The sequence below is a fragment of the Phalacrocorax carbo genome, chromosome 4 (genome assembly GCF_963921805.1).
Source record: "Phalacrocorax carbo chromosome 4, bPhaCar2.1, whole genome shotgun sequence".
Taxonomy (NCBI): domain Eukaryota; kingdom Metazoa; phylum Chordata; class Aves; order Suliformes; family Phalacrocoracidae; genus Phalacrocorax; species Phalacrocorax carbo.
The window spans coordinates 41,388,691-41,402,609 of record NC_087516.1 but is presented as its reverse complement, the minus strand read 5'-3'; the positions used below and the strand labels follow the sequence as shown (position 1 = coordinate 41,402,609).

Genomic DNA, 13,919 nt, shown 5'->3' with positions numbered 1-13,919 from the left:
TGAATGACACCTGGGAAAATGGCATGCTCTGCACTTCACTTGAAAGGTTGGTAACTCCTCAGGCATGGTGCAAGTTCAGAAGTGTTGCTCAAGCCATGATATTAAAAGTAGACATCACCTCAAGGAAAGAGTGAGCCAGCTGTCTGTATCTGAAGAGATAACTTGAATCAAGAAAAACTGTTTCATATAAGTTTCCACCTACCAGCAGGGAGAGAGACAACCCTCCTGTTAAGGTTTCCTATTGCCTGGTTTAAGCTTCCTCTTGTGCAGTGTTCTGGCACTGGTAAATCCTGCTCCCAAAGACCTAGTTCTTTGTAAATTCCAATCCCAGAGCCAGCTTCCTAGACCGGTGACGCTGACAACTGGTAGGGTTACAGAGTATGGCTTGAGCCAAGCTAGCAGTTGGTTCTGTTGGAAAGGGAATGTCCCAGCCTTGCTTAATGGTAGGAAACTAACCTGGCGCGCACGCGCACACCCACACCCGCACACCCACCCCCTCACTCCCCCCGCCCCCCCCCGCCCCCCCCCCCCCCCCCCCAAAAAAAAAAAGATCCTCTATTAGTAACGTGAATTGATTAACATTTTGATCAAATAAACACAAGGACCGGTACAAGGGAGGGTAGGAGGAAATGGGCATTTCACTCTTCAGAAAAGCCGATCAAAAATATTTACTGCATACTAAACACTTACATGAGTCTGCTCATCTGCTTACAAGAAAACACTGTTGAGTGTTCTTAAATACTAAATTGCTTCTCTGTACAAGGCAGGATGCAGGAATAGCATTCTCCCTCTTTGGGCACCCTCTTATCCCACAGTAAATGTGGGGGGTTTATAGCTTTAATCCACATCCAGCATAAATTGAACAAAGTAAAACTCACACAATAATTTGTGCCTTTAATCCAACCTGTTATGGGTGTTTCAACACCAGGTTATTAATGCTAGAAGAATTGTACAAAGTGAGGGGTGTATCTAGAACATGTGCAGGTAATATAGAGATAAGAGCCATCAAAGAGACTGAGTAAAAGGATGTGAGGGGGAGAGGTTTGTTCGCCAGGCGAGCTATCCATTTTTTCCCCTTCTCCAAGCAGCAATAAACTACTTTACTTAAGAAGATAGGATCTCCTTGGTGTGTCACAGCTGACCCATTTAAGACTTAATGTTTTCATCTTTAGTGCTCTAATGTATATCATTCTCTGTATTAAAACTGTAGAAGGTGAATACAAACTCTGAATTGTAGTTCTGGTACACAGCAAATGATTGCAACTCTTCCTTGCATCCATAACTGAAGAGTCTTTATTTTCAAATACACATTCTCTAAACTTAGAAAAAGCCGGTTTGTTTTGCTGGCTTCAGTCCTAAACTGTCATTTGAAAATAATATGCGTGTGTCTTGTATAATCTGCTGAAGGTGACAAATTACTAGTGCTATATAATAATTTCATGCTGTCACTTTTTAAGAGGAGAAATCCTTAAATTTCTGGCACTAATATGCAGTTATGTCTGACCTGTTGTGTGTGCTTTGAGGTAGCAGCAATGTCCTTGTTCTTCACAGAACTATGTCAGAGTTGTAGAAGTGTGGTGGGATGAATACAAAGATTATTTTTATGCCAGTCGGCCCGAGACAAAAGCATTACCCTACGGAGATATATCTGAGCTGAAAAAATTCCGTGAAGATCACAACTGCAAAAGTTTTAAGTGGTTTATGGAAGAAATAGCATATGATATAACTTCATACTATCCACTGCCACCTAAAAACATGGACTGGGGAGAGGTAAGTACACCACATAACCTGTATTTATTTCAGGAGCTTTTTTAAAATTGGGAATTCTCAGGGAAGTGATTGTTACTGGACATCAGTCTGAGAACAAGCGCTTTGATTACTGTGCTATACTAAGGTATATGATACTAGCCAGAGAGCTATAGAGATACAACCCTAGGAATTGCACTTTGAAGTGCAATTCTTCTAATTAGCTCCATAGTTCCTTGAAAGATTATTTTATCTCTAGTCCTGTTTTCAGTTATGTCTAAAGCTCTTTTTTCCGTAATCGGGATTTTGTTTTCTTTACAAGAAAAAAAAGTGCTAATCCTGTGTGCGTAGGAGTCTTGGCAAAGATTAATAGGTGAAAATCTTTTTCTGTGGAGGCCTAGAGAATAGCTCATGAGATCCAGGTGGAGTACATTCTGCCTACATTTGCTAGCGTGTGATGTACTCATACTGTTACAGCCTCAGTAAATCCCTTATCTGCATGTAATAATTTGATAGGATTCTGTAACAGTCATCTCAAGCATTAATGTATAAGAGTGAGACACTGCAAAATTAAGGATGTGGTTACAAATTTGGCAATTTTCCCATGGTTGATGCGGCATGTCACTGGGCAGGCAGAGGACACTTTGCTGAGCCCTGCCCATTTCATTCCAGCTTTTAGCCCACACCTTGAGGAGCTCTTACTGCAGGTCTCCTGCCTCCTTTCAAATGAGTTGGGGGTTTTTTGGGTGGGTTTTTTTTTTTGCCTTTTTCACTTGGTTCCAGCCTTGCCTTGTCTCTCCTATCAACTTTATTTTGTTGATCATGGAGGCAAAATCAGAAAATTGTCTCACTAGCAGAGGAGTCCCGTGTCCCACCAAATTTGACAACCTTCTTTCCCAAGATATTATGGATCCGTTTCTGTAACTTCAAAAGAGTATTAGAAAGTACAGGTTATGCTGTTTCCTATGGCCAAGAGTGGCCATCTCTAGATGTGGCCAACTCTAGTTAAAGTGTCATCTCTAACTTCTCTGAGGAATTAGTGACACAGAGCATGTGCATGGTGGAAGGGGAAACAAATAGTCTTATATCTGAGGGACCAGGTGAACAATGCCTCCTTTATTTCTTACCTAAAAGCTAGCACAAAGCATCAGTTACTACATTAGCCTTAGACCTCCTTTTGAATCCACATAAAGGCTGAGGAAGGCATGTTATATATTATTATTCACTGAGGTGAAAGTGTCTGAAGAGACTAAAATAATAATGGCCACCTTGCAGAAAATCATCCCTGATAAAAGCAAACTGCTCTGGTGAAGTAACAGGAAAGTTCAGACACTTCTCTGAAGTTTGGTTCAACTCTTCTTCACTGGCTGCCAGTTATCCTCCATCTGAGAAATTTGTTTCGCCACCTGTTTGTAACACCGCACTAATTGTATTTCCAAACTGTTGGGAATTAAAGTGTGGGTTCATCTTCCCTAATGCTCTCTGGAAGTCAGGTCTAAGCTTAGTGCTCCAGACTTTCTTCTACCATCACAAAGAAGAAAGAGGCTCTGGCAAAGGAAATGGGTCTGGAAAGAACGTTATGTGTCATGAAGTCTTTGTAAAGCTGTTCACTGGCCCTTCTGAGGAGGGAATGGGATAATCAGCAGTTCAGGCATGCTTTCTGACAGGACTTTTGTTCTTTATTCCTATACCTGTGCCTTCCCCTCATCAATTTTATATCTTTTTGTGTTTTTTTTTCTGTGTAATTGCTGCTGCAGAAGGTACTTCTGAGCATCTGGGTCTGTGGGCTGTGCCTGGCTGCATTTAATAATAGCTGTGTATAACTTCTCTGCCTCACGTTTCTCTCATCCACAAAATGAGAGCAACTTAGCTGAGCTCCTGCTTTATTTATGAAGACCTGGGAGACTGAACATGCTTTGATAGGAGATTGAATAAATTAAAATACTTGAAAGTCCTACATTTTGGTGTCATTAATTTGCAGCTGAGCTTTGCAACTCTCGCTTTATCAGTGTGCTCTAAGATCCCACAAATCAGCATGGGCAGCTTGAAGCTCCATCTCCCAGAATGGTTAACATCAGTATTTAAATTTCATACACAGGTGTGTCTCATATCTCTCTGGCAGATACCTGCTTCTGGTTTGAAAGATAAGTGGGAATTTTTTCTGAACTCCTTTCATGCTTATTTTTTCCTTGAGACTAACTTAGAGTACGAAACCTCTTTTCCAGATTAGAGGCTTTGAAACCTCTTACTGCATTGATAGCATGGGGCACACCAATGGTGGCTTCATTGAGCTTGGGCCGTGCCACAGAATGGGAGGAAATCAGGTAAGGAGCTTGGAGGCAAGCCTGAAGGAGAATTACTTGCAGTGGATGATGACAGGCCAGCTTTCTGTTAAGCCTGTATGTGAAGTCACTTAAGTGCCAGCTACAAAAATAGGAGTTAGGGATTTTCCATAAGCATACTGACACTGCTAAAATATGGGAATCTGAAAATGTCATCTCAAACACAAATGGTACAAAATTGAAGGCAAATTCATAATCTCTTCTTCAGTGAAGCAGATACATGAGGAAACAAACTGTCATTTAAAGCAACCATATCACTGCATTAGAACAACTGCAGCTTTTAGCATTGCTGCTGACTCGTCGTTTATCTTCTCATAATAATTAATCCTTCAGGAAACAACCCCCTCACTCAATTATTTCACAAGGTTGTTTTGCTCTAATGGAAGTATAAAACACTTTTGTGCAGTAACTTATCTTCCACCACAGGAGACAAGAAATTGAATACAAATTTGCCTCTGCTTCATTTACAAATTAATTGGCAGCACATAATTACTAGTAGATGGTTGTAATCCAAGCTGCTATTGTCTTTGACCTGTATCTTTACAAACCTACCCACAGTACCACACAAACATGCTGTTCCGTATTTTGGCTGGAAAACTTGTCAGCATTTAAAGTCCTTATTTATGCTGATGGTGAGTTAAACCAGGTAGGTTTTGTCACGGCAGTCATGAAATCACATGCAGGAAGACGGTGCTTTTGAAAATCATATTTGGGTTAGCTCTTAGTAGCCCATGGAAATACCTCCCTTATTTTGATATTTAATGAAAAAGTTCCCTACACTCCTTTTTCTGTATACGTTACCCCTGAAAACCCTGTAACATTTATTTCATAAGAAGTAGCTAGGATACTCTTTTTGTATCTGGATGCATTAGTTTGGTTTCCTCCTTGGGTAAAATGCCAAAGTTGTACTGTCTTCACATGAAATCACTTTCATGTGAACCAAGGACTTGCTGTCAGACCTTTAGAAAGACAGTGGATTGTTTGGCCATCAAATCATACAAAGGCTTTTAATCAAACACTTTCAGAAATGTCCCAAATAGGGATCCCTTTATTTTTGTCATTTTTGTCTTGCTAGCTAAGTTTCTTAGCCTTCTGAATCCTACAGGAAAGTTATCCATGAAATTGAGTGTCAGGGTAGTAAAAGTCATGTGAAATAAAGAGCCCTCCTGAAAGATAGGTGCAATAACACCAGAGAATATATTGAGTGATGCAGTTTTTGTTGGTATTTTCAGTGTTTCCAAACTAATTGTTATTTTGAATCAACTGTTAAAAAGGTGACTTTTTTTTTTCTGTTAGCTTTTCCGAATCAATGAAGCTAATCAACTCATGCAATATGATCAGTGCTTAACGAAAGGACCGGATGGATCCAAAGTTATGATTACACACTGTAATCAGAATGAATATAAGGACTGGCAGTACTTCAAGGTATGGAACAGATATATAGCAGAAAAGAAATTACGACTTGCATTCTGGTTTTTTGCACCTCTTTTTTATTATTTCATGTATATTTGAAAATAAAGATCTATGACAAGGTTAACTGAACCAAGTCGAGTAAGTTGTTAATTGCACATTCTTGGAAATCCGTGCTTGCAGGAACACTTGCTCTAGGGAAAGATGCTTTTGCTAGCAGTTCTAGTTGCTGTCTTCTGTAGCAGAATCTTTAAGGAAAATCTCACGAGGCTATATGTGCTGCCCCAGGTGCGTTAGGTCTTAGCACTTGTCTCGGAGGAAACAAGAGTTTCCAAGAGCTTTTTGTACCATCACCCTCTCTGTATGCTTTCTATCAGGAAAGTTTCTTTATCTAATGGATGCTGTGAGAAGATTACTTCAATGCTGAGGTGCATTTAGCAGCTGGGATCGATATTAGATCTAATTTCAGGAGGTCTAAATTGAAGTGTTACTCTGTTTAAAAACAGAAGATCTTTTTAAGCCTACATAGGAATAGGTGAACACAGCATTACCCTTTGCCTTCTTGTGTTGTCTTTGCCTTCTTCAGTATTTCTTTTTCCTGTTCGTTAGCTGTTCTCTAATAACATGCTCTGTTGTGAGTTCTGGGTGCGGCATGATTGTAATGCTATTGCAAAATCTATGAATTATTAATAAAGGCGTGGAATGTTGGCTTATATACTTGTGAAGGCTGCTACAGTCTATTTAGTCACTACATCTGTGAGTCCTCTATTCTAGTTTTGAAAGGGTTATTTTAAGAAATGTCTATGGTTATATTTCTGTTTGTCCCTTAAAAAATGAGACTGAATAGTCTAAGGGTGATGTTATCCTTGGATATAGCCACACATAACTTGGTGCTGTGTCTAAGAAACTCTTCTGTGTGGATTTTTCTTCAGTCTATCTAGCATATTGCATATTTATTAGCTCATTAGCTGGTTATCTGGATTGTGTTTGTCTGAAAGATATAGGCACTGTTGAGTGCTGCAAAATCTGTTTGTTATCCTTTTAAGCCACCCCACTTTTTCTGATATTTGCATAGAGCTAGGAAACATCAAGCACCATAATGCCATTTCCACTCAGCTTTCTTATGCCATATAGGCAGACAAAATTCTTTGAACCTGAAATGTAAAAATAATAAGCAGTGTTCCAGTGCCTGCTGACTTCTGCGTTAATATTGGGATAATATATAGCACTTGTTAACTCTCCAGCCATTCTGGTGTGTCCCAGCATGTTACTTGGCTCTCTCTAAGGATTTCTTTTATGCAATAAGATCCATTTCCTCCACAGTGGTACCAAGACGTGTAGTTGTTTGCTTATTACCACAAGTTATAAGGAAGCCCAGTAGGCATGGTCTGGGCTGTAGAACAAAACACTGACTGGCTTCCAGAAATACAAAAAAAGAGTGTGAGAGCAGAAGGACCACCGAGGGCGTGTAACCGAGCAAATGCTAGATGTTTGGCACATTCTGCTGTGCAGTACGGATTGTATGACCGTTCCTGCTAATGAGGAGGTGTAAGGAATGAAATTCTTATGAACCGCTGAAAAATGTTGTGGCCTTGTGTAAATGAAAGCTGCCAGGAGATTTTATCTGGTTGGTCGGTTGGTTGTTTCTGGAATGAATGTTTGCGTGCCAGTTTGGTGAGCGTAACATCTGTGCTGCTTGAGCGTTAAGCAATAGCAGGGCTTCGGTCCCCATAAGCAAAGATCCAGAACAGGGCTGGCGGTGGTCTGCTTATTCCTTTTGTTCAGGCATGTTTACCTCTCCAAGTACAGGCCCCCCATGTCTGGCCACACGGCGGGAGCAGGTATTGAGCTGACCCAACGTTTGGACATGTGCATGCATGTGGGAGTGAGACAGTGATGGAGAGCGTCCCCACGCCTGGGGGGAGCGTGTCTTCCCATGGGCGCTGGGCCCATGGGGCAGGGCTGCGGAGCCCCAGCCCGGCCGCAGTACTGCGGGTTTGCTTCTGCTCCTGTTGCTCTCCACGCTAGACGCAACTGGTCAGTGAGTCGGGGCTGCATCTGGCGTGCAGGGTCAGCAAGTGTGGGAGGAGCCACAGGCAGCTTTGCAAATGCGTGAGGCTCAGGCATGGCAGCACAAGGCGTGTGGAGGGAGCCAAAAGTGCGAGTCTCAGCCTGAATGTGCTAGGCACAATAGGTCTGCAGTTACTTAGGCAGCCTCCTGTTGCTCCGGAGGCCAGACTTGCTCTCATACCTTCTTCTTTTCCTTTTACCAGTCAAACAGAGAGCAGAGTTACTGGTTTTTTTTTCCCCAGTGTGGTTAACATTGGTGTTGGGCAGTTGCTTTATGTGAGGGCTAACCGAAGGAGGATCTGCCCAGTGAAGTCACCTCTCATCTGCCCAGTGAATTCTCTGTCCTTGAGAGTTAATCTTTTGTTTTGGTTATAGGATGGATGAAAAGGCTTGGAAGCATTTTAAACACAGTTTTGCTCATTTTCTTAGCAGTTTGTTGCCTAAGAGAAATGCAGAGCATTTCAAGTGGATCTACATGTATCAAACATTTCATAATGTGAAGGCCGTGAAAATCTAGATTTAACAAATAGTAAAATGAGTATAGAACTGACCTGGGACCCTGAAGCCTGCTTTTGTAAATAGCTGTATTACAGTTGTGGAAGAAAATGTTAAAAAAACGAACCAAAACAAAAAACAACACATGTTCCTGATGATTTTGTTTTCCAGAATCTGCACAGATTTACTCACATTCCATCAGGGAAGTGCTTGGATCGGTCCGAAGTCCTCCATCAAGTTTTCATTTCAGAGTGTGACTCCAGTAAAGCAACGCAAAAATGGGAAATGAACAACATCCTTAGTGTGTAGACAGACAAAACCTACCTACTGACACATTAATTTGTACAGGACTGAAAATAGCCTGAACACTGCTGCAATTATTAACTTTGTACAGCTGCGAGCCTCCTGGCTTGGATGAAGGACATAGACGAACTGTGATTATTACAATAACATTATCATCGCAGTTAATGTTTACAAAACTGCTTTACCTTAAACTCTGTAGATGTTTACATCTTTTTGTTTTAAGATGTTGGTAAATTAATGTGCTGTTAGCTGTGTTTCATAGGAACATAGCTAAAAGCGTTGTCGTCTTCTTTGGGATTACACTCAGGGGTCTGAAGGCAGTTTTTTTACACACACTTGAAAAGGTTGGAGTAACCAGATTTTCATAGAACTTGGTGATTATCAACCTGCTGTATATTTTTATTTAATTTTGCATCTTACTAAGCACTGCCACAGGTTATTAGCCAGGGTGGCCTTCTCTCACAGTCATGCTGCTTTTTTGGAAGGTGAATTTCAACATATTTAGTGCCTCTTTCATTTCTCTCTTTCACAAGAAAAACATTTGTTGGAAATTACACAATGGCTTTTTCTGAGCTGTCACCAGGGGTAGGGACCAACCGTACCACCCTGTGTAATTATTGTGTTACTGAAGAGACAGTTCTGTTGCTAGTTTGGCTGCTCTACTTCAACTGGATGCTGTGTACGGTGCAAGGAAGAGCTTAGTGTCAAGTTTAGTGCTAATGTGGTATAGGTTGATGGAAGCAAGCACCCTTGTGATTCCAGTTAAGAATTTATAAGCACTAACTTGCTTGTTTAAACTATGCCTTACATAAAAATAATTAAAAAGAAATAAAATAAAGCTGCACAGTTATGTAAAACATAGAAAGAATCCAATGCTTCATTTATATCGTTACTTTAAATGGAAATCATGTAGAGGTGGACTAAAACTTATGATTAGGAAAAACTGTCCAGCTCCTTAACACATCTACGTAAATCTTTGCAAGGACATCTGTCAGCTGCTTTGGGTGCCAGATTTAGATTTGAAAAGAGAAATGGAAACCCTGAAACCACATTTATACTAATTTTCTTCTTACTTTTGTCATTGGAAACTTTTCCTGAGGGATTAGGAACCCAAAATACAACCACTTGGTGCTATAATGTACAGAATAGAATGTGAAGAAGTTTCTAAAAATGTTCGGGAAAGGAGGTTATGTGAACTCCCCTAGGAGTATAAATATTTACTCTGAATGAACAGAGAGGTGGAGGAGAAATGACTTATCCTCACTTCCTTATTCCAGATTTTGTGACTGTTAAATGTTGACACCAGTGTACTGATTTCATAAGAGTTATGCCTATAACATGTCACACTACTAAATATGACTAAATACTTCCCTGAAATCTAGAATAGCATTGCATGCAGCTTCCATTGATGTTAGCAAGGGTTATGTATCATATTTGGTGACAGAGTTTGATCTTTTTAGGGCTGTCTGCACTGACCTATTAGTTTGGGATCTTTGCTAGTTTCTTTACACTTCTCATCTATCCTTTCAGAGCTAAGAAAAATAGAAAACAAAGGAGGGAGAAACTGGAAAAAAAGGAGAATAAGGGTGTGTGCCGGTGCTTGTTGCTTGTGTGTATGAAAACTGACTCCATTTTAGTGTGTTGGGTAGATTAATTTAATCATATGACTATGCATAAGAGAAAGAATGGTGGCACACAAATTGTGCGAGTGTGCGTTTTAAATGGGTATTTTGTGCAATTCATTGAAAGCTGATGCTGTATGTGAATATGAATCTGTATGTGAGACTGAAACCTTACAAAATATGAGATCGTAAGAAGCTGTTGCTGTTAATGACTTTTTCCTACTATAGCAGGCTTGGAAAAAAATAATTCCCACATTCTTGCTTTGTAAGTTGATGATAATATCACTATGCATTTCTACATATTTTATAAATTTGATTTATGCAGATTTTGATACACTGTATGTTTCTGTAGAAATTGTATAAATCTAAAAAAATTTATTAGGGATAAATCTGGGAAACCTATGTATATCTTACTTCTGGGTTGCTTGTTTTTTAGGTGAAGTAAATAAAATATTTGAATTCTTGGGTTTGCTATACTTTTACAGAGTAAAAATGGATTATTATCTTTATAGAAACCCCATATCTCTAAATCTAGACAACTTCAGTGTTACAAAGGTACAAATACTGGAAGTGTGTTATTTTATGTTTTATCTAGCTACCTTTTGTTGTATCTGTGGGGACTCAGGTTTTTTTGCCAGTGAGGTGAAAAATGAAATTCCCACTGAGAGTTGCCACGTGGACACATTCGGATTTTTGTATCACCTGCCCTGATCTAACTAGGTAGATTTAATATGCTCATAGAAAATGAACTTGAGAGCAATTTCTAAAGTAGAACCACAGGTCAGGACTAGCTGATAATGTTTTTACTCTGTATTTTATCGTAGTCCATGTATGTTGCCACCAACAAACATGTTTCAGTCAAACAGTCTTTTTTTCCCAAGAAGGTTTCTTGGCAAAAGAGTATGCAGTTACATCAGGCCATGGAAGACACAAGTTCTGGCCTAAGAGCAAACCTAAATGCTGAAATCTACAGCGCTTTTTTACAGATGAGATTCTTGTTTCCCAGCTATGTCTGTGAGTGCACTTTTGTGCATTCAGATTTCGAAAGGCTCTTTTGGCAAAATCCTGGGGTTAGCACAGTCCGGTTCATGTAGGAAATACCCTTTTATGTACAGAAACAGGAGCTGGTGGGAAGGAAGGGACATCTTTCTTCGTTACCGGAGATTCTAGCGCCAGGACAACCAACAGCACCTTTAAGCAGTACCAGACGCTGTCCCATTGATGGCATCCTAGAATCAGTTCATTCTCTTTCCCTGATGCCAGTCAATCTGCTTTAGTACTATCGGCTTCTTCCATACCATCTGCCTCCAAATTGCGGTCCCTAAAGACAACAGTCAAGATCAATTTACTGCTCTGAAACTAGACCAAGAAGCCTGAGATCTATTACACTCTATGCCAGGGATGTAAAAATTTTATGCTTATCTCTGATCTATGAGACTTTTCACAAGAAAAGAGAAAACACACCAGCTGCCTATAAAAACACAAAAGATGCTTTGCTAGATGTTCCTGTATATCAAGCACAATTTCTCCTTTAGGTTAAAGAAGGTCGAATTATGCAAGATCCATAGAAGCACAGGAATTTCAGAACATGCAGAAGAAATTATCTACACCATTGAACACAAACTTTTTTTGTACAAGCATTTATTGTTTGTCCCCTGCTGGTGAGCTTAGATCCGTCAGTTTAACTGGTGAAAAGAAACAGCTCAGGGAAAACAAATTAGCAGTGTTTCTGTTTCTGGTTGTTCTTTTCCTTGCTATAAGAGGCATGGGAATACTAGGTCTTGCTGTGTTCCGAAATCTTATCTTGCTACTTTTATGAGAGCAATCATTGAGAAGTGTCGGTGTTTATCTTCCAGAGTAATATTTACTTTCTGGGAACATCAGAAGTGGTTGCCAGTGTTCAGTCCTCAGGTTGTTGACTTTGCTTACCCTGCAAGTCTCCTCTGAACTCCTGTGGTGTTGGAATACTAAGTGGTGTAGCCTGGCTGGCACTGTATGGGAGGACTCTCTATATAGAATGAGTCTAGGTAGAAAAAGTGATAGACCATCAAAAAATGTAGGTGAGTTTGGCTTCCTCTGGGTTTAAAAAATAGAAGTACATAAACTGTGAGTGGCCCCTGAAGACTGAAGCCAGTTTGGCCTTCCTTTCACTTCGGGGAGCCCCTGGTCATCTTCCCTCATGTACTGCTGCCACAGGTTTGTACATTGGTGCGTGCTGCCTAGCTCATGGTGACCTCAGCTGTTAACTAGCATGGAGCACAGCAAAAGTGGGAAGAGGTGTTTGTGTGGATTATACATCTTGATAAGGCAGTTAATGGTTAGTAACCTTTGGTTTTTAAATCTTAAAAACATAATCCATTCTTCACAATGAGAAACAAAAATTAAGTATTTTTCATTACCATGTAAACATGGGTCCTGGTAAAGGAAAAAATAAGCTGTCTGCACAATCATTAGGTTTTTCACCATGTTGCATCACTCTGCAGTTATTCTGAACAACAGTGTGGGTGGAGACTCTTCAGCAAGGTAGTGGCATAGCTTATGGTCTGATGGATGTCAACGGACTGATGAAAAATGCATGTTCCCTCAGTTAGCAGGTCCGTGAAGGTGACAAGGATCAAAGCCTGTAAGAAGGAGTTAGAGCTGTTCAAACACTGAGATGAAAAGGTATGTTTGTGTATAAGATCCCGTCTTTTCCTCACTAAAATACTTCACTGAAAAGAAACGTGCTTGCTTTAGCGACAACAACTGTGCCCCATCCGAAGCGGAGTGCAGGTAAAGCAGGGCTGAGGGCTAGGTGTGTCACGCAGGTCTCGTGAATGCGATCATTGACTGTGAAAGCAGAACCGCCTCCGATGGGCTCCCAGTTCAAACAACTTGGCAATGTTTCTTGTGCAAGGGTAATGTCTCTTGCACAAGAGGTGGGAGAAGCAGTGTAGCACTAACCCATATTAAAACCAAAACCAACTCTAATGCCTGAGATGCATGTGATGGCAACAGGCACCCTACAGCTGAGTGTCCGTGGGGGCCTGAAAGGGGAAGGGAAAACGAATGGAGAGATGATATTTTATTTTCCTGGGAAGGGCTGCTGGTGGCCGTTTGTGTCAGTCAAGAAGGCAGCATTCCCAGACAGTTGTTAAAGCATAGTCTTCAAATGAAGTCCTGCTTGGAATAGGCTTTCTGAATCACTTGAAGGCACTAGAACGGAAATGGGAATCAGAATACAGCCTCTCTAAAATTTGTGGAAGGATTTCCCCAGGAAAATAGTGTAGGCCAGTGTCTTTGAACAAGCCCTGACACTAAACAGTGGTGGATCTTTGAGTACGAAGTCCTGTGGATCTTCTGTGTGTTGGGTGCATGTTCTTTGAGTGAGGCCAGCCACAGAGGTACAGCACTAGCGCTTACAGGTGACAGCTACGGCCAGAGCCATGAAGACTGGTGCCTGCATTTGCAAGGGCTGTTGGGTGAAAATGTGCCCTCTGCAAGCTGTGCTTCCACACAGCCATGGATCTCATCTCACTGGGGAGGCACTGTGTTGTGCTGTGGTACGCTCAGGAGACCCTGAGCCCTACCTGGCAATGGATGCCTTGCTAGCCTGAGCCTGCAGGATGGCTGCACCCTCTTGCCAGAGTCCTCAAGGCCATCACAGTTGCCCAACAGGCAGCTACAATTGCAATTTTCATATTTTTATTTCTGAGGCAGCAGGAACAATGAATGAAAGTAGAACTGGATGAAAGTAGAGGCCTTCTGGAGATTCTTGTGGGTTCATAAGGGAGATTTGGGAAGAGCTGACTAGGAGGAACAGCACAGCAAGCTCTGGAAGTGCTTCTGGTCATACTGCTCTTCAAATTGCACTGAGGAATGCCCTGAAGTCCTACCTGTCCTGACAGTGCTGAGGAACCTCTAAAGACAGAGCTGATCAACCTGGCGATGG

The 13,919-nt window shown here is 41.0% G+C and overlaps 1 protein-coding gene across 2 annotated transcripts in view; it reads left to right on the top strand.

Annotated features, from left to right (window-relative positions):
• The window catches only part of GALNT7 (polypeptide N-acetylgalactosaminyltransferase 7), a 73,499-nt gene extending 63,035 nt beyond the window's left edge, over nucleotides 1-10,464 (top strand). For both annotated transcript variants that reach the window (XM_064449714.1, XM_064449715.1), the window contains exons 9-12: nucleotides 1,552-1,770; nucleotides 3,972-4,070; nucleotides 5,385-5,513; nucleotides 8,235-10,464. In XM_064449714.1, the coding sequence (XP_064305784.1) occupies nucleotides 1,552-1,770; nucleotides 3,972-4,070; nucleotides 5,385-5,513; nucleotides 8,235-8,372 (585 nt within the window). In that variant the 3' untranslated portion in view covers nucleotides 8,373-10,464. The remainder of the gene's footprint in view (nucleotides 1-1,551; nucleotides 1,771-3,971; nucleotides 4,071-5,384; nucleotides 5,514-8,234) is intronic.
• The last annotated feature ends 3,455 nt before the right edge of the window (nucleotides 10,465-13,919 follow it).